Consider the following 19,637-nt stretch of genomic DNA (forward strand, 5'->3'; position numbering starts at 1 on the left):
TCCACTGAATTCTATAAGAAATGTGGAGTAAATTGCTTGTTCAGTTTGGCCATTTACTTTTGGATTAGATTATTATATGAGCGGACCCTCTGCAATTATGTGGCTTTAATTAGAAATGTTTAGGTGAGCTCAAAATTAATTTGTATTGGGGAATAAAACTGTTTGAAGGTTTTTACAAAGCTAATTTACTATAGCATTTGTGCTAATGTGGCATTATACTCTTAACACTAACATAGAATATCATTGCACAATAGAATCTCCAATCTTCAGAGTCTCTAGATGTGGATAACAGATCGAGCTAAATCCTAAGGTTAATCCTGGCTGTCCTTTCCTCCCTCAGAGAGACAGACTGAGGGCCAACGCCGGTGACCTCCGGGTCATCAGTCAAGCGGTCACCTCCGTGTCCAAGGAGTTGGCAGTACTCATGGATGACGTAAGAACACCATCTTCTATTCTTTCCTATATCTCTTAGGTAAATGAGAATGAGATATTTCTATAGTTAGCCGTTCAAGCTTGAATACCTGCCTTGATAGCTTTGTGACACTGCCTAAAACACATTCTCTCTCAGTAGTAGCAAAACAAGGCTTCACACCCGCCTGCAGGAAAATCCATTAATGTTGCATCTCCCCTCCTTCTTCTCTCTCCTTTCTTTTTCCTCTTTTCTCTCATACTCGCTCTTTTTTTCCCGCTAGCTGTCCTCTCTCGCTAGCTTTAGGGAGTTGAACTCGGAGCTGCGTCTGCTCTCGCCAGAGAACCGTTCAAGCCTGCCGCGGGAGAGCTTCAGGGCCTTCTCCAGGATTATGTGTGGCCACCCTGAGGTGGGCGGCGAGAGGATCCCTTCACTCAACTGGTACGAGGACAACGACATCAAGTCCTTCCTGGGCAAGAACGGCACCGAGGACAACGACATGGACAAGGACAACGTCACCAGTGAGAGAGAGATTTCAAAGTTCACTAGATATCTATAGGGTTTATGTGTGGTAGCATTAGCTAATACTAATGAAAGTCAAAACTAGCATAACTGTAGATCATCATGGATGAAAGGGGATTTAATAATTAGATTGACATGTGTTTTCTTCTTTTTGGATGGTGGATGAATTGATGTACGTTCAAAAGGTGTATTGTTTACAATAAGTGGTGAGCTGATGAGCCGACAACCTACCTAACATGGGTGTTGTGTTGGTTCTCCCAGCCCCGTACTGTAAAAGCTTGATCCAGAGCCTGGAGTCCAACCCACTGTCTCGCATTGTGTGGCGAGGGATCAAGCCCCTGTTCATTGGCAAACTGCTGTACACACCAGACACCCCTGCCGTACTCGACGTCATGAAAGAGGTACATCAAGCCTCTGTTGTCTTTTCACACTCATTCCATTCGCTCTGTATTTATTGGTGTTGTACAATTTTCTCTTTGCTCTATGTTTGTAACAATTTATTTTCATGAAATATTTTCTGTTTTCTTCTATGTTCCTCTGTCTTCATTCATAGGTGAACAAGACCTTCCAGGACCTGCAGATCCTACAGGAGCTGAATGGTGCCTGGATGGAGGTGGCACCTGGTATCAAGACCTACATGGAGAGTAGTGTGGAGATACAGCTGCTGCAGGTACTGCACACATTAAAAATGCCAACAAACCTGGAACCGTCTTGATTAAGAAAATGTCATCGTGAATTCTATGTGGCTGTAGCTATGACATCACAACCAAAGTGCATGGTCACTATTATTATTGTATGTTGTGTATATGAAGAGCCTACTGTATACATTGCTTAAGTGCCAAGTAGTCCATACCATAGGACCCAGCCAGCCAGAACTTCTAGAAATTAGAGCCTCTCTGGTGAGAGTGGTACTATTTCTAGTCTGGCCTTCGCCATTGAAATCCTCCTCATTTGGCAGTTTTGGCCAACCGTGTCACTTCCACTGTGTGACAGGATCTGCTGAGGCGGCCAGAGGTGGCCGTGTTGGTTAATTTGCAGCTGGAGAACACTTCCTGGACAGCCAAGCGCATTGCCCGCTTCCTGTCCACGCCCAATGAACCCAGGAAAGAAGGAGCGCCCCCTACCTGGCTGGACGTGTACTCCGACCTGAACAACACCATCACCACTCTGGCTCAAGTCACCCAGGTAGCTACCCCTCCTCCTACTCAACCATCTATGCTGCGTATTGTAGATCAGTGATCACCAACCCTGGTTCTGAAGAGCTTGTCAAGGCCATGATTAGTGTAACTTTTACTTAACCGTTAATTAGTCTAATTAGTTTAGTTGTTCTACCACTGAATTAGAAGTCCTCATTGGCATTGTGTCTGAGTTAGCTTCACTAGTCTACAGTTGTGGTTTCAGCCATTGTGTATGTACTTATTACAGCGTGTATAACTTCACCCATTCCCTCACATTGAGTTACATTATGTTTATCTTGTACATTGTTTTGTACTGTAATGTTACTCATGTCCTTGTTATCCTTCAGTGTTTCTCCCTGAACAAGCTGGAGGGTGCTGCCACAGAGGGACAGATGATTGACAGGGCCTTGGAGCTGTTGGAGGAGAGAGAGTTCTGGGCTGGCATAGTGTTCCTCCTTCCCAACACGTCCTTACCCGGTCTGCCCCCTCATGTCACCTACAAGATCCGCATGGACATCGACGATGTCGCACGCACCAACAAGATCAAGGACAGGTAAACTCACTCAGGGGAACGTTTGATATGAACAATGCTATTGGTTGTATTTTGGGTCATCAAATCAAACTAGATTTGTCACGTGCCGAATACTGTGAAATGCTTACTTACAAGCCCTTAACCAATAAGTGTTAAGTAAAAAATAAAAGTAAAAAATAATTAAAGAACAGCAGTAAAATAACAGTAGCGAGTCTATATACAGGGGCTACCGGTACAGAGTCAATGTGTGGGAGCACCGGTTAGTCAAGGTAATTATGGTAATATGTACATGTAGGTAGAGTTGAAGTGACTATGCATATATAATACACAGAGTTGCAGCAGTTTAAAAGAGGGGGGCAATGAAAATAGTCTGGGTAGCCATTTGATTAGCTGTTCAGGAGTCTTATGGACCTAGACTTGGCGCTTCTGTACCATTTGCTGTGCGGTAGCAGAGAGAACAGTCTATGACTAGGGTGGCTGGAGTCTTTGACAATTTGTAGGGCCTTCCTCTAACACCGCCTGGTATAGAGGTTCTTGATGGCAGGAAGCTTGGCCCCAGTGATGTACCGGGCGGTGATCCGTTCCTGGGTCTTCTCCATTCCCAGGTGCACCCCCAAAAAATGAGTGTGGGCCAGCTGAAGAACAGTTTTGACTGTTCTTCAGCAGCAACAACACCCCTCGAAGTTCAGCAGCAACAACACCCCTCGAAGTTCAGCAACAACAACACCCCTCGAAGTTCAGCAGCAACAACACCCCTCGAAGTTCCCCCTGTTCGTGCGTCTCCTGATACAACAGGTTCTTTTTTATTTGGAAATAGTGACATCGCTAGTCACTTTTCCCCAGAAGAACTGGCCATCCACCGTTATCACTTGGGACGCGACTTTGAAGTTCGGATCCTCCCACTGGGCGGTCCCGAACTGTCCCTTCGGGGCTCGGGGCAGGTGTGTCAGCAGGTCCCTCAAAATCGAGGAGGAGGAGCATGGGCTCCTCCGGTTGTTCACTAGGTGACGTTGGTTCCGGCGCCCCCACGGAATCTGACTCCGGGTCCGTAGACACAGGGTTGGCAACCGCTTGCGGTCCGTCGCCGGGTCGTACTCTTTCTTTTTTCCCAGCTCGTGCCTCCACAGTGCCGCAAATGGAGGACAATCTCCCCCACGAGGAGGGGTACCGGCAACTTGGGTATGGCACCCACCACCAACTGGCAGTTCCCTTGTGGTGTCACGATGGAGGCCTGCCCAGTTGAATGCCGCTTGGTGTCGCCGTGGACACAGGAGACAGACATCTCCTTACCACGGTCGGTCGGATGGTCCAGCAGTCGCGCTTGTACGAGCGTTGCCACACTCCCGGAATCCAACAGAACGTGGCTGTTATGACCGTTGACTTTCAACCGGACCATGGGTGCTGGCGGTTCTCTGTGGGCCCAACAGGAGGTGACGTAGTTTATTGCGTGGCCCGCTGATGGCATCGACTCCTCTCGAACCGGCAATTCCATGCGAGGTGTCCCCGGGCGCCACACTCAACACCTCCTTTAGTCTTCATCCACCTTGGGTCGTCGGCGAAGGGTCGACTCTCCAACCGGCTGTCTCTCCGCGGGTCTACAGTCCTTCAGCCTGGCTGACTGTCGGATTGGGGAGTACAGTGGTGGGGTCCCCTTCGAGGGTTCCCCGCCTCGGCCTGCATCCCCTTCAACAGGGCCTCAGTATTCTGGTGTGTCTCCACGGCTCCCAAGAGGTCCTCCAAGGTCTGGGGCGCTCGTAGGCTTGCCGCCCTTTTCAAGTCATAAGGTCGCACCCGAAAGAAGGAATCCATGACCACTTTGTCGATAACGGGGGGGTGGCTATGTCGGTTAGGAGTCATGCTCTGGTGATGTGCAGTAGGTCGCTCATCTGGGCTCGGGGGGGAAGCTTCGGTCATGAACCTCCAGTTATGAACCTCCAGTTGTGGACCAGTTGGGCCCGACGTGCCAGGCTGTACCCATAGCGGCTGAGTACCTCACTCTTGAAACAGTCATAGTTAGCCGCCTGTTCGGTGTTGAGGTCATAATACGCCTTTTGGGCATCTCCGGACAGCAACGGGGCCTTGGGCCATCCATCCCGGAGTGCTGTCTGTTCGAACGTGCAGAGGTAGGTCTCGACGTCATCATCCTCCGCTTGATTAAGAACTGATTAGTATGAGATTCGGTCTGTGTTTCTCCTCGCAGCTTCCTGACTTCCTCCAGCAGGCAGACACTCTGTAGACACTGTTCTTCCAGCGTTCGTTCCTGAATGTCCTGTTGTGCTTGTTGGGCCCGAACGAACTCATCCATGCTGATACTGTGTAAACGTCAACCCTGGTCTGACCACGTTGTCAGACTTGCCCGCATTCTCCACCACTTGTGGCAGACCAGGGGGTTTGATGAAGACGTTAACACAGATCGGACACAAGTGTGATACCTCAGTTTCAATGGTGTTTATTTAAAACAATAAAGAAAAAGGAACGAAAAGAAACCGGTCTTCTCCAGAAGACCTCTTCCAGGTTACAGCATTCTGCGCTCCGGAGAATTCTGTCTCCTCTGGGGTAGAACACCGAGCCCCTCGATTCTAGCAGACCGTGAGGACGTCTGTCCGGTTGCATCCTCTCACTATCTCCAACCCCCCCATGTGCTGCCCTCCTGGCAGCTTTAAGGGCCCCGTATGGCTGGTGAGCCTCACCAGCCCCAATTAGTCCTGGCCGGGGGACCCGTCAAGACCTGGCACGTCCAGCAAAGGGAGCCACTGCCGCGTGATGTAGACTCCGTCTGTCACCAGGCCTCGACGAGTCTCCACCTGGTGACTTGTCCGATGTACACCACAGATGATTTTAAAAGTTTTTACCCGAATTATAGCCCACTTCTTTTGAGCTGAGTTGCTGATACAAAGAATAAGGGCTGGTAACCCTGGCTAGCTCTGTTGCCCCCTGCCTAAAATAATTGTGGGTACATTATCCCCTGATAGACTTCCACTATTGCTTTAGATACAACCATGGTGCTGCTGCATTACAATACCAATATAATGTTCATGGGAATGTTTCCCCCCCAGGTTCTGGGACCCGGGCCCAGCAGCTGACCCCTTCAGTGACATGCGCTACATCTGGGGGGGCTTTGTGTATGTACAGGACCTGGTGGAGAGAGCTGTGGCCCGTGTGCTGAGCGGTGTGGAGCAGTCCACTGGCCTCTACATCCAGCAGATGCCTTACCCCTGCTACGTAGATGACGTGTGAGTAGAACTTTAAGTCACATTTGGGTAGGATCCCTGTCAAATTCAGTCAACTGAGATTTAAAAACCTCCTCAACCTCCTTATCAACTTTTTTCCCCACCCATCCTCCTCTCACTCTTAACTTTTTCTTTTTTTCATGCTCTATGAAACGTTTTCACATACTATCTATTACCCACCCATACTACCTCATACCTCTCTTCCCTCCTTACCTTCTATTTTCCTCTATCCCTCTTCCAGTTTTCTACGCGTGCTGAACCGCTCGCTGCCCCTGTTCATGACGCTGGCGTGGATCTACTCGGTGGCCATGATCATCAAGGGTGTGGTGTACGAGAAGGAGGCACGGCTCAAGGAGACCATGAGGATCATGGGGCTTGGTACAGGCCAGCTGTGGGTCAGCTGGTTCATCAGCAGCCTGGTGCCCTTCCTGGTCAGCGCCGGCCTCCTCATTGCTCTGCTCAAGGCATGTGGTCTAATATCAATCAATCAAATGTATTTATAAAACTCTTCTTACATCACACGATGTCACAAAGTGCTGTACAGAAACCCAGCCTGAAACCCCAAACGGCAAGCAATGCAGGTGTAGAAGCACTAGGCTAGGAAATACTCCCTAGAAAGGCCAGAACCTAGGAAGAAACCTAGAGGAATCAGGCTATGAGGGGTGGCCAGTCCTCTTCTGGATGTGCCGGGCGGAGATTATAACAAAACAAGATGTTCAAATGTTCATAGATGACCAGCAGGGTCAAATAATAATAATCACAGTGGTTGTTGAGGGTGAAACAGGTCAGCACCTCAGGAGTAAATGTCAGTTGGCTTTTCATAGCCGATCATTCAGAGTATCTCTACCGCTCCTGCTGTCTCTAGAGAGTTGAAAACAGCAGGTCTGAGACAGATAGCACGTCCGGTGAACAGGTCAGGGTTCCATAGCCGCAGGCAGAACAGTTGAAACTGGAGCAGCAGCACGGCCAGGTGGACTGGGGACAGCAAGGAGTCATCAGGCCAGGTAGTCCTGAGGCATGGTTCTAGGGCTCAGGTCCTCCGAGAGAGAGAAAGAAAGAAAGAGAGAGCATACTTGCATTCACATAGGACACTGCATAAGACAGGAGAAATACTCCAGATTGACTCCAGATAGGAACACTTACAGTTGATTTGTCAGAGGACAAACCATCCACAGAGGCAAACTGTCATCTTTCCGACAGATAAGATTTAAACCAGGCCAGAACTTGTCCGTGTAGACCAATTTGGGTTTCCAATCTCTCCAGAAGAATGTGGTGATCGATAGGATCAAAAGCAGCACTAAGGTCTAGGAGCACGAGGACAGATGCAGAGCCTCAGTCTGACGCCATTAAAAGGTAATTTGCCACCTTCACAAGTGCAGACTCAGTGCTATGATGGGGTCTAAAACCAGACTGAAGCGTTTCATATACATTGTTTGTTTTCAGGAAGGCAGTGAGTTGCTGCACAACAGCTTTTTCTAACATTTTTGAGAGGAATGCGAGATTCGATATAGGCCGATAGTCTTTTATATTTTCTGGGTCAAGGTTTGACTTTTTCAAGAGAGGCTTTATTACTGCCATTTCTAGTGAGTTCGGTACACATCCGGTGGATAGAGAGACGATTTATTATGTTCAACATAGGAGGGCCAAGCACAGGAAGCAGCTCTTTCAGTAGTTTAGTTGGAATAGGGTCCAGTATGCAGCTTGAAGGTTTAGAGGCCATGATTCAATGTGTCACGAGATATAGTATTAAAAAACTTGTGTGTCTCCCTTGATCCTAGGTCCTGGCAGAGTTGTGCAGACTCAGGACAACTAAGCTTTGCATGGAATACGCAGATTTTAAAGAGGAGTCTGTAATTTGCTTTCTAATGATCATGATCTTTTCGTCAAAGAAGTTCATGAATTTATCACTGCTGAAGTGAAAGCCATCCTCTCTTGGGGAATGCTGCTTTTTAGTTAGCTTTGCGACAGTATCATATTTTTGGGGGGGATTGCTTTTATTTTCCTCAATTAAGTTGGAAAAATAGGATGATCGAGCAGCAGTGAGGGCTCTTCGATACTGCACGGTACTGTCTTTCCAAGCTAGTCGGAAGATTTCCAATTTGGCGTAGTGCCGTTTCCGTTCCAATTTTCTGGAAGCTTGCTTCAGAGCTCGGGTATTTTCTGTTTACCAGGGAGCTAGTTTCTTATGATAAATGTTTTTTTGTTGTTAGGGGTGCGACTGCATCTAGGGTATTGCGCAAGGTTAAATTGAGTTCCTCAGTTAGGTGGTTAACTGATTGTTGCACTCTGACGTCCTTGTGTAGGCGGAGGGAGTCTGGAAGGGCATCTAAGAATCTTTGGGTTGTCCGAGAATTTATAGCACGGCTTTTGATGATCCTTGGTTGGGGTCTGAGCAGATTATTTGTTGCGATTGCAAACATAATAAAATGGTGGTCCGATAGTCCAGGATTATGAGGAAAAACATTAAGATCCACAACATTTATTCCACGGGACAAAACTAAGTCCAGAGTATGACTGTGGCAGTGAGTATGTCCGGAGACATGTTGGACAAACCCACTGAATCGATGATGGCTCCGAAAGCCTTTTGGAGTGGGTCTGTGGACTTTTCCATGTGAATATTAAAGTCACCAAAAATTTGAATATTATCTGCCATGACTACAAAGTCCGATAGGAATTCAGGGAACTCAGTGAGGAACGCTGTATATGGACCAGGAGGCCTGTAAACAGTAGCTATAAAAAGTGATTGAGTAGGCTGCATAGATTTCATGACTAGAAGCTCAAAAGACGAATACGTCAAGGGGTTTTTTGTAAATTGAAATTTGCTATCGTAAATGTTAGCAACACCTTTGCGGGATGCGCGGGAGATATGGTCACTAGTGTAACCAAGAGGTGAGGCCTCATTTAACACAGTAAATTCATCAGGCTTAAGGCATGTTTCAGTCAGGATCAAGATTATGATCAGTGATTAGTTCATTGACTATAACTGCCTTGGAAGTGAGGGATCTAACATTAAGTATCCCTATTTTGAGATGTGAGGTATCGCAATCTCTTTCAATAATGGCAGGAATGGAGGAGGTCTTTATTCCAGTGAGATTGCTAAGGTGAACACCGCCATGTTTAGTTTTGCCCAAACTAGGTCGAGGCACAGACACGGTCTCAATAGGGATAGCTGAGCTGACTGTGCTAGTGGCAGACTCCACTAAGCTGGCAGACTGGCTAACAGGGTGCAGGCCAGGCAGCAGGCTATCTCTTTGTGGAGCTAGAGGAGTTAGAGCCCTGTCTGTGTTCGAAGATAAGATGAGAGCACCCCTCCAGCTAGGATGGAGTCCCACACTCCTCAACAGGCCAGGCCAGGCTTGGTCCTGTTTGTGGGTGAGTCCCAGAAAGAGGGCCAATTATCTACACATTCTATATTTTGGGAGGGGCAGAAAACAGTTTTCAACCAGCGATAGCCTTGTGTTGATAATTTAGTCACTTGTTTATTTTGCCCGGGACCATGCACAGCTTGTTTTTTTTGCTTTAGATGCTATCAAGCCAATTATCCAGCCATTTTGTATCTGCAGTCTTTTGGCAGGACTGAAAAGTATTCACATCACAGTTATGCAGTTGTCCTAGAATAATGCCCTGGATTAATGACTGGGTTCATTACAGCACTCTGTATAGTTTTAAGGCATTGCATTAGGGACACACTAAGATATAGTACTAAAACAATGAAACATCACATCCCTGTCGTCTCACCCTCCTCATCTCTTCCTGTATTGTGTTCTCTTCCTCCAGTGGGGGGACATCCTGCCCTACAGCAACCCGGCTGTGGTGTTCTTCTTCCTGACGGCCTTCGCTACGGCCACCATCATGCAGTGTTTCCTCATCAGCACCTTCTTCTCCCGGGCCAACCTGGCAGCTGCCTGCGGAGGCCTCATCTACTTCGCCCTCTACCTGCCCTATGTGCTGTGTGTGGCCTGGAGAGACCACCTCACCACCACACACCGTGTCCTAGCAGTGAGTCATCATGTTACACATTCTCACCACCACACACCGTGTCCTAGCAGTGAGTCATCATGTTACACATTCTCACCACCACACACCGTGTCCTAGCAGTGAGTCATCATGTTACACATTCTCACCACCACACACCGTGTCCTAGCAGTGAGTCATCATGTTACACATTCTCACCACCACACACCGTGTCCTAGCAGTGAGTCATCATGTTACACATTCTCACCACCACACACCGTGTCCTAGCAGTGAGTCATCATGTTACACATTCTCACCACCACACACCGTGTCCTAGCAGTGAGTCATCATGTTACACATTCTCACCACCACACACCGTGTCCTAGCAGTGAGTCATCATGTTACACATTCTCACCGCCACACACCGTGTCCTAGCAGTGAGTCATCATGTTACACATTCTCACCACCACACACCGTGTCCTAGCAGTGAGTCATCCTGTTACACATTCTCACCACCACACACCGTGTCCTAGCAGTGAGTCATCATGTTACATATTCTCTTTGTTGTGTTTTGTTTAGGTTTGCATGAGCCGTTTTTTGTTTATAAGGAAGAATGATTATGGTACTGTATTAAACCCATTACTTGCTGCTGATATGTCGCTCTTTTGAATGAGGTTTGGAATCTCAATGGTATCACCTGTATAAATATTTTAAATGAACCCATCCAATCTGGTAGTACTACAGTATCCATTGAGATTCTCATCTCTCCCAACAGAGCCTGTTTTCTCCTGTGGCCTTTGGCTTTGGCTGTGAGTATTTCTCCCAGTACGAGGAACAAGGAGTGGGCATCCAGTGGTTCAACCTGCACTCCAGCCCCATGGAGGGAGACACCTACAATTTCACCACTTCCATAATCATGCTGCATATTGATGCATGTATCTACGCTCTGGCCACCTGGTACATTGAAGCTGTTTTCCCAGGTAAGGAAATAAAAAATGTTTCTAACTGCTCTATGGTTTCATGCCATTTTGTATAGACGTGCATATTAAAATACATATTATAATGAACATATAACTGCAATGCCAGTGCACCTTTGCAGATAGTAAAACTGCACTTATACTGGTATGACTAAACACACGTTGTTGGGATCTTTTGTCCAGGTGAATATGGGGTCCCCAGGCCATGGAACTTCGTGTTCAGTTTGAACTATTGGGGAGGAATTCCTCTAGAGGCCGGCATGCCCATCCCTCCGGCTCCCAGAGGACAGGGAGGAGGTAAGAAAAACACACACTACATATGATGTAAAAAAACGGACACCATTTTATGGTCCTGAGGTTCCCTCTCTGTACCTGTCTCAGATTGCATCGAAGCCGACCCCTCTCACCTCATACTTGGTGTGGCCATCCGCAACCTGGTAAAAATCTACAAGCAAGGTGCCAAGCTGGCAGTCAACCACCTCAATCTCAAGTTCTATGAAGGGCAGATCACCTCCTTCCTGGGGCACAACGGTGCTGGCAAAACAACCACCATGTAAGGGCTGTGCTTTAAGAACCATTGAATCAATATAGAATGTTTTAAAATGGAGTACAACAGCCAACACCACCATGTAAACCTACACCTACATTAGACACATAGAAATGAATGTGGTGCTTATGTACAGTAGGTGTTTTGTATTGCTTATAAATGTGGTACGTACTGGCGCGCTAATCGAGGGCCATTGTACTGCTTATGTATTGCTTATGAATGTTCTATGAACCTCTAATTTAGGGTTATCATGCTAAAATACACAGTTCATTTCCATTGACAGGTCTATCCTGACGGGTCTGTTTCCCCCCACGGCTGGGACTGTGTACATTAAGGGCATGGACATCCGCACTGACATGGACATCATCAGGAAGACCCTGGGAGTGTGTCCTCAGCACAATGTCCTTTTTGACATGTAAGCCCCTGCTGCAGGTGCCTAGTGGTTAGAGCGTTGGGTCAGTAACCGAAAGGTTTCTGGATCGAATCCCCGAGATGAAAAGGTAGAAATCTGTCGTTCTGCCCCTGAGCAAGGCAGTTAACCCACTGTTCCCCGGGCACCGAGGACGTGGATGTCGATTAAGACAGCCCCCCGAACTTCTCTGATTCAGAGGGGTTGGGTTAAATGTGGAAGACACATTTCAGTTGAAGGCATTCAGTTGTACAACTGACTAGTTATCCCCCTTTCCCTAATATTTCTACTCTATCTCTTGAATACATGTCATTAAGTAATTTATCCTATTTCATTATATTGTAGTGCATACCATGTTGACTCCATTTATCTGTGGTGCTTGTTTTCTATCTTCCGACATAAATGAATTCCTTGGTAATGTTAAAGCTGCAATATTTAACTTTTTGGACATGTTGAGTAATGTGAGTTATAGATCTGTCATTCTCATTGAAGAAAGTCTAAGAAGCAGTAGATCTGTTCTATGTGTGCTATTTCTATGCTTCCCGTTCTTAAGTTTCGTTTTTGCGTCTTTTGCTTTTAGTTTTGTACACCAGCTGAAAATACAATATTTTTGGTTATTGAAATATATTTCACAGCGGTTTACATGGTCCAGTGATTATTGTTTTGTCACATAAATTGAAATTAGGGCGGACTGTTCGAATTTTAGAAATCAGGAAATGACGGAGCAATTTCTGCATATTGCACCTTTATATAACTGATATAACAATGACAAAGATGAATAATCACTAGAGGGAATCAAGATAATGAAAGGCCCCATTCACTTAATCTCTTGCCCCTCAGGCTCCATCTTAAAACATTTACCCCCTGTACATGTAAAAGAGTTTGATGTTACTTAATCAGCTCTCTGACTAACCTTGTTATTCTTGTATAGTCTGACCGTAGAGGAGCATGTGTGGTTCTATGGTCGTCTGAAGGGCCTATCAGGCGATGAAGTGAGGAAGGAGTTGGACACTCTCCTGGAGGATGTGGGCCTGCTGCACAAACGCCACGAACAGACCAGGAACCTGTCTGGTATGGCTCCCTCCCTCTACTACTCAACATCCATTACATATATGGCCTTCAGCTGTATACTTTACAATATAATATATCCTTCAACCGCCACTACATATATAATACCATACTCTCTGTCTCTCTGTGTCTGTCTTTCTCGCTCGTCCCCTGTCTGCCTCTACTCTCAGGTGGTATGCAGAGGAAGCTGTCGGTGGCCATAGCATTTGTGGGGGGTTCGAAGGTGGTGGTCCTGGATGAGCCCACAGCTGGGGTGGACCCCTACTCCCGTCGAGGCATTTGGGACCTGCTGCTCAAGTACCGCAAAGGTTAGCCCTGAACTGTGTCAAGGGTTGCAACATTTTCCGTGAACTTTGCCAAAATTCCCAGGATTTCCAGAGATCCCTGGTCTAACTTGGTGGCGGAGTTTACCATTTCATGTCAATCCAGGTGAAATATAATTAAATTGAATACTATTTAATCTACTAGCTCTTTTCGCTCTCTCTTTCTCCTTTTCCTTCTCTCTCCATCAGATCGCACCATCATCCTCTCCACCCACTACATGGATGAGGCTGACCTTCTCGGAGACCGCATAGCCATCATCTCCCAGGGGAAGCTGTGCTGCTGCGGCTCCCCTCTCTTCCTCAAGGCCAAGCTGGGGACGGGCTACTACCTCACCGTCGTCAAGAAGGAGGGACTGGATACTCGAACCCCCAGTAGTGCCAGCGCTACCAAACTGCCCCCTGCCACAAAGGTGAGTGAGAGATTATATACCCCTGCAAATGAAATGTTCTCAGGAATACGTTGTGCTGAGCCCTTATTCACAAAGCGTCTCAGAATAGGATTTCTGATCTAGGAACAGGTCCCCCTGTCCTCATAATTAAGATCTAAAAGACCAAACTAATTCTACATCAGCACTCTAACGCTGAGACACTTTGTGAATATGGGCCCTGCAGACCATTTTACCAGTGCATCTTAATAGTCAAAAGTGTCTCTCCTTGTCTCATTTACTTCAGAGAGGAGATGAGGAGGTTATTGTAGACCATCGCAATAGGGCTATGTATACTGTGGGATGCTAAAGGTCATTATTTTTATCACTGAACTATGACCCATTTGCTGATTGGCTCTCCCTCTGTATTTCAGGACAGCGACTCCTCCATGAGTGATGACACAGGTCTGGGCAGTGATGTTAGCGGCTCAGGTAGTGTCTCCAACCCAAAGTCACTTAGTGACATCCTGCTAGCTGTGTGTTGACAGCTCGCCATTATTGCAGACACCTGAAAAAACAACCATTCGCTTGGCTGTTCTGTTCGTCTATAGCTAACCCAATGGCGAGCCTCTACCCCCCCTACAGACTGTTCTGAGGGGATCAGATAGGTCTACACAAGTATCTAGTGTGGGGTTAGGGCATGTTTCTGGACAGTGAAGTTTCAAACCTCTGATAGTTATTCTTTCTCCCTCCCGCTTCCTCCCCCCCGCAGACCTGGCTGCCCTGTTGACCCTGGCGCAGCGTCACATCCCCGGGGCGCAGCTGGTGGAGGACGTGGGGCGTGAGGCGGTCATCAACCTGCCCCAGAAGTCGGCAGAGGACAGCAGTCTGGCCATCTTCCTCACAGAGCTTGACAGGAGGCAGGCTGATCTGGGCATCACCAGCTACGGCCTGTCTGACACCACCCTGGAGGAGGTGAGGCAAAGGAGATACACATATACAGTGCATTCGGAAAGTATTCAGACCCCTTGACTTTTTCCACATTTTGTTACATTACAGCCTTACTCTAAAATGGATTAAATAGTTTTTTTCCTTATCAATCTACACACAATACCCCATAATGACAGAGCATAGAAAAAATAAAGAAAACTAATATCACATTTACATAAGTATTCAGACCCTTTACTCAGTACTTTGTTGAAGCACCTTTGGCAGTTATTACAGCCTTGAGTCTTCTTGGGTATGACGCTACAAGTTTGGCACACCTATATTTGGGGAGTTTCTCTCATTCTTCTCTGTAGATCCTCTCAAGCTCTGTCAGGTTGGATGGGGAACGTCGCTGCACTGCTATTTTCAGGTCTCTCCAGAGATGTTAGATCAGGTTCAAGTCCGGGCTCTGGCTGGGCCACTCAAGGACATTCAGCGACTTGTCCTGAAGCCTTTCCTGTGTTGTCTTGGCTGTGTGCTTAGGGTCCTTGTCCTGTTGGAAGGTGAACATTCGCCCCAGTCTGAGGTCCTGAGCGCTCTGGAACAGGTTTTCATCAAGGATTTCCCTGTACTTTCCCTCGATCCTGACTAGTCTCCCAGTCCCTGTCGCTGAAAAACATCACCACAGCATGATGCTGCCAACGCCATTCGTTCAAGCCAAAGAGTTCAATCTTGATTTCATCAGACCAGAGAATCTTGTTTCTCATGGTTTGAGAGTCCTTTAGGTGCCTTTTACTGAGGAGGGGCTTCCGTATGGTCATTCTACCATAAAGACCTGATTGGTGGCATACTGCAGAGATGGGAGAACCTTCCAGAAAGACAACCATCTCCACAGAGGAACTTTAGAGCTCTTGTCAGAGTGACCATCGTGTTCTTGGTCACCTCCCTGACCAAGGCCCTCCTCCCCCGTTTGCTCAAATTGGCTGGGCGGCCAGCTCTAGGAAGAGTCTTGGTGGTTCAAAACTTCTTCCATTTAAGAATGATGGAGGCCATTGTGTTCTTGGGGACCTTCAATGCGACAGACATTTATTGGTACCCTTCCCCAGATCTGTGCCTCGACACAATCCTGTCTTAGAGCTCTACGGACATTTCCTTCGACCTCATGGTTTGTTTTTGCTCTGACATGCACTGTCAACTGTGGGACCTTATATAGGCAGGTGTGTGGGCCTTTCCAAATCCAATCAATTGATTTTACTACAGGTGGACTCCAATCAAGTTGTAGAAACATCTCAAGGATGATTAATTGAAACAGGATGCACCTGAGCTCAATTTCGAGTCTCATAGTGAAGGGTCTATATACTTATGTAAATAAGGTATTTCTGTTTTTAATGTCATTATGGGCTATTTTGTGTAGAATGCTGGGGAAAAATATAATTTAATCAATTTTAGAATAACGCTGTAACGGAATTAAAAAGTCAATACTTTCCGAATGCACTGTATACACACACACAAATATACTCGCACACACACACACTACAAAGGCACAGCTTGGGTGGGGGGGGGGGGGGGGGGTGGACCGGAGCCCATGCTGGCCAAGAGGTCATAAGGTCAGCATGCTTGCTCGTAATGGGCTACTCTCTCTCTCACACACACACACAGGCATTAGCACACACATAACACACACACAGTCTCTCTCACACACATTTAGGGCTTAAAGAGGCTTTGCGTCAAAAGTTGCTCTAAGCACTATATTACGTAGACACTAGCGTGTAACAGGCCAAAGTTACATGAAGCTCGTCCTAAATATAGTCATGACTGCACTAAACTGACCTGTATTTACAAGCTGTCCATTGAACCTCTTGTGGACAGTTAAAACCCAGCTTTAACTAGATTAAGCAGGGTTTACCCGGAATAGTATATTTGCGGAGTTACTGTCACGGTAATGTGCTTAGGCTGCCAGCTTACCACGATTACCAGAAAAGATCCCATTTGATAAGTTAGTAGGTTGGCTCCAAGCAGATCCTTTCTCTCCCCAGAATTTAGCATTTTTGTGTTAGAGTTCTGAGTTCTCTATTAGTTATTAGAAACTGTGAGCCCTGAGTGATTGGCTGACAGCCATGGTGTATCAGACTGTATACCACGGGTATGACAAAACATTTATTTTTACTGCTCTAATTACATTGGTCACCAGTTTATAATAGCAATAAGGCACCTCTGGCTTTGTGGTATATGGCCAAAAAACATTGCGTCGTTCATAAGAACAGCCCTTAGCCGTAGTATACTGGCCATACACCACACTCCCTCGGGCCTTATTGCTTAATTGAAACATTACATTTATCTACTTGATTCCAACACACAAGGCAGAAGATGTAAAAAAAAGTAATCTGTTCCTGTAGATCTTTCTGAGAGTGGCTGAGGAGACAGGGGTGGACGTGGACCCAGAGGACAGCCCAGGACAAGCCGACACACCCCATGGGCAGGGTCAAGGACAGGGCTTGTCTGGAGAGCCATCTGAGGATCCAGGTAAACACAAGGGAAAGCATAATCACACACACACACACATAGAAACACGCCTAGAAACACAGTCTTCCTGTGTTGTTATTTAACATGGTCTGTCCTCCTTTCTGACTCTCTTTCTTTGCACTGCTGCCAGGAAGAAAACGGCTTCGCAAGCAAGGTACCTACAGTAGTGGGCCTTTAACTTCCTTTTTTCAGAAGCACAGCTCTCTACCCCTAACCCTAACCCTAACTGCAGCAGTTGGAATAAGAGTCGTTTGGCTCAATGAACAATGTGTTTCTTTCTCTCCACCATGCTTGGGCCTTTCCTGCACACAGAGCCCCAGGAGACAGACCTGCTGAGTGGGGATGGCCATGGCGGTGTCCCTCTGACCGGTTGGGGTTTGACGTGGCAGCAGCTGCGTGCGCTCTTCATCAAGAGGTGGCTGTATGCCCTCCGCAGTCGCAGGGGCTTCTTCGCTCAGGTGCAGACTCATAAACTTTATTCTCAATCAGTTGACCTTATCAAATAAAGGTCTGATATGAACTAAAATACAAGCATGTGATGCAATGAAGAGAGACCAATGACAGGCTATTGTGACACCATGTCCTTGTGTTTCAGATCGTGCTGCCTGCTGTGTTTGTGTTGATCGCTCTCCTTTTCAGCCTCATCGTCCCTCCGTTCGGAAAGTACCCCTCGCTCCAGCTACAGCCCTGGATGTACGGGGAACAGTACACCTTCTTCAGGTAAAGACCTACATCTATTGATTTCAAGTACAGATGTAGGATCTTAATATGAGCCAGTTTGCTACAGCAGGAAAATAATCCTGCAGCAACAGGAAATGTGAATTATGATGTGGATTATAATTAATGGACATTTTTGTAGGGGTTAATATATTTTTCGTAAGGGAAAATCAAGTCTGAAAATGACAAACTACAGAAGCCTTTTTAAACCTCAAATATACTACAAGTTTTAGTTCTCCTGCAACAGGGTGATCAAATTAAGATCCTACAGCTGTAGTCTTGAATGGCAATTATCAGATTAACATTCTAATAAATGTTTGGACTGGAGCTTCAAGGAGTCAGTTGTTCCCATGTTGCCAGATTCTGCTTTGTCTTCCTAATTTTCTTTGTTTGTATTGAACCTTATCTGTGTGGTGTCCTCTTTCCAGCAACGATGCCCCTGGGGATCCTGCCATTCAGAATCTGCTGGATGCCCTTCTGGACCGGCCTGGATTTGGAACCAAGTGCATGGAAAACAGCACGTAAGGCCTTCTCCTCGCTTCTCTCCTCTACTAAAGCAACACGTACTGTAGAACACAACACTGTGTTACCTGGCTAGTCCAGTTGCAACCACAAAGGAAAGCAGACACCAATGTGTTAACATTTTAAAGTGTAAACCACTATATCTTCATTATCGGCATTACCAACAATGTTTTTTCTGTTGTCTCAATGTATTCTCAGTTCGTTTGCGCGTAAAGGTGTGTTTTTATGAGAAAGAGGGTTCATTCTATTATGGACCTGTCATTCACCAGGTTCCCCACATGACTTGTGACTTAGTGCTATTGACTTTTCCCAAGGACACTTCTGGAGGGACAGTGCATATTAGCATGAACATAAGAGATTTAAGGTGGGCCTATGTTTCCTCGATTGGGTGTCGTGGTGTATTTTCACGCTAGGATGTGTCCCCTGCAGGGATCCTCAGTGTTTGCAGGAGGAGGAAGGCATGTTCATGAGGCCCCAGATTCTCTACTCCACCTGGCAGCTCTTCAACAGGGGCAACTGGACTGCAGACAAGCCATCTCCTGACTGTGAGTGCAGCTCTGAGGAGGTCCGCAGGATGCTACCAGACTGCCCCGAAGGAGCCGGAGGCATCCCCCCTCCACAGGTCAATACCTCATAATAAACACTTTTACTTTATTCTTCGCTATAGTTAAACATTGCATTATATATACTGTTACTTTGTTCTCAGTGGTTAAATATTGCATAAATAATGGTACTGTAACTAATCTCCTATGACAGACTTTCATTAAAATATGAGAATTTGTTCTCAATGACTTAGCTACCTGCCTAAATAAATATCCAATACCTAAATATCCACATACTGTTGTGTGTACTGGAACTTGTTTCTATGTTCCACAGGTCCAGAGATTGACAGGGGATATCCTGCAGAATATGACCGGCCGCAATATCTCGGACTACCTGGTCAAGACTTACCCTCAGATAATGAAGAAAAGGTATCTTACACCTCTCACTTGATTATTATCTTTGTTAGAAAGTATTACTGTGATTAAATCTGTTTTTCCACCTTACAAATTAATTTATTCTTACACTCTTACGGTTTCAGCCTAACTTCAGCCACTAAGAAGTGGATCAATGAATTCAGGTAAGTGGAGTGGGATACTTACTCACCATGTAAATCATAGACATCACTTGTCTACAGCCCCAGTCTCGGTTAACCCAGAACTAAAATCTTGCATAATTTAGTCAGATGCTGTCCAAGAGAGATTACTAATACATTACAGTCCATCTACTCTGAGGTAAACGTGATGTCTGTTTCTGTTATAGATATGGGGGCTTCTCTCTGGGGGGCAGAGGTACTCAGGCTGTCCCACAGGCCTACCAAATGGAGGACTCAGTCATGTCTATACGGTCACGTTACAAAGTGGCACAGGTAGGAGTTGAAATCTTTTACATCCT

The 19,637-nt window shown here is 46.4% G+C and overlaps 1 protein-coding gene across 2 annotated transcripts in view; it reads left to right on the forward strand.

The window, feature by feature from the left end:
* Positions 1-19,637, forward strand: part of abca7 (ATP-binding cassette, sub-family A (ABC1), member 7) — a 41,184-nt gene that overhangs the window by 6,947 nt on the left and 14,600 nt on the right. The window contains exons 8-34 of one of the 2 annotated variants that reach the window (XM_029695844.1): positions 341-433; positions 693-930; positions 1,193-1,332; positions 1,485-1,601; positions 1,925-2,116; positions 2,457-2,662; positions 5,698-5,874; positions 6,113-6,335; positions 9,649-9,870; positions 10,601-10,805; positions 10,986-11,099; positions 11,184-11,355; positions 11,633-11,764; positions 12,690-12,829; positions 12,997-13,134; positions 13,339-13,559; positions 13,949-14,006; positions 14,287-14,489; positions 16,838-16,964; positions 17,095-17,118; positions 17,277-17,422; positions 17,560-17,684; positions 18,110-18,202; positions 18,633-18,825; positions 19,080-19,174; positions 19,285-19,323; positions 19,506-19,611. In XM_029695844.1, the coding sequence (XP_029551704.1) occupies positions 341-433; positions 693-930; positions 1,193-1,332; positions 1,485-1,601; positions 1,925-2,116; positions 2,457-2,662; positions 5,698-5,874; positions 6,113-6,335; positions 9,649-9,870; positions 10,601-10,805; positions 10,986-11,099; positions 11,184-11,355; positions 11,633-11,764; positions 12,690-12,829; positions 12,997-13,134; positions 13,339-13,559; positions 13,949-14,006; positions 14,287-14,489; positions 16,838-16,964; positions 17,095-17,118; positions 17,277-17,422; positions 17,560-17,684; positions 18,110-18,202; positions 18,633-18,825; positions 19,080-19,174; positions 19,285-19,323; positions 19,506-19,611 (3,939 nt within the window). The remainder of the gene's footprint in view (positions 1-340; positions 434-692; positions 931-1,192; positions 1,333-1,484; positions 1,602-1,924; positions 2,117-2,456; positions 2,663-5,697; positions 5,875-6,112; positions 6,336-9,648; positions 9,871-10,600; positions 10,806-10,985; positions 11,100-11,183; positions 11,356-11,632; positions 11,765-12,689; positions 12,830-12,996; positions 13,135-13,338; positions 13,560-13,948; positions 14,007-14,286; positions 14,490-16,837; positions 16,965-17,094; positions 17,119-17,276; positions 17,423-17,559; positions 17,685-18,109; positions 18,203-18,632; positions 18,826-19,079; positions 19,175-19,284; positions 19,324-19,505; positions 19,612-19,637) is intronic. The other variant, XM_029695845.1, reaches the window with a different exon arrangement.

Source organism: Salmo trutta, chromosome 17, assembly GCF_901001165.1.
Source record: "Salmo trutta chromosome 17, fSalTru1.1, whole genome shotgun sequence".
In the NCBI taxonomy this organism is placed as follows: Eukaryota; Metazoa; Chordata; class Actinopteri; order Salmoniformes; family Salmonidae; genus Salmo; species Salmo trutta.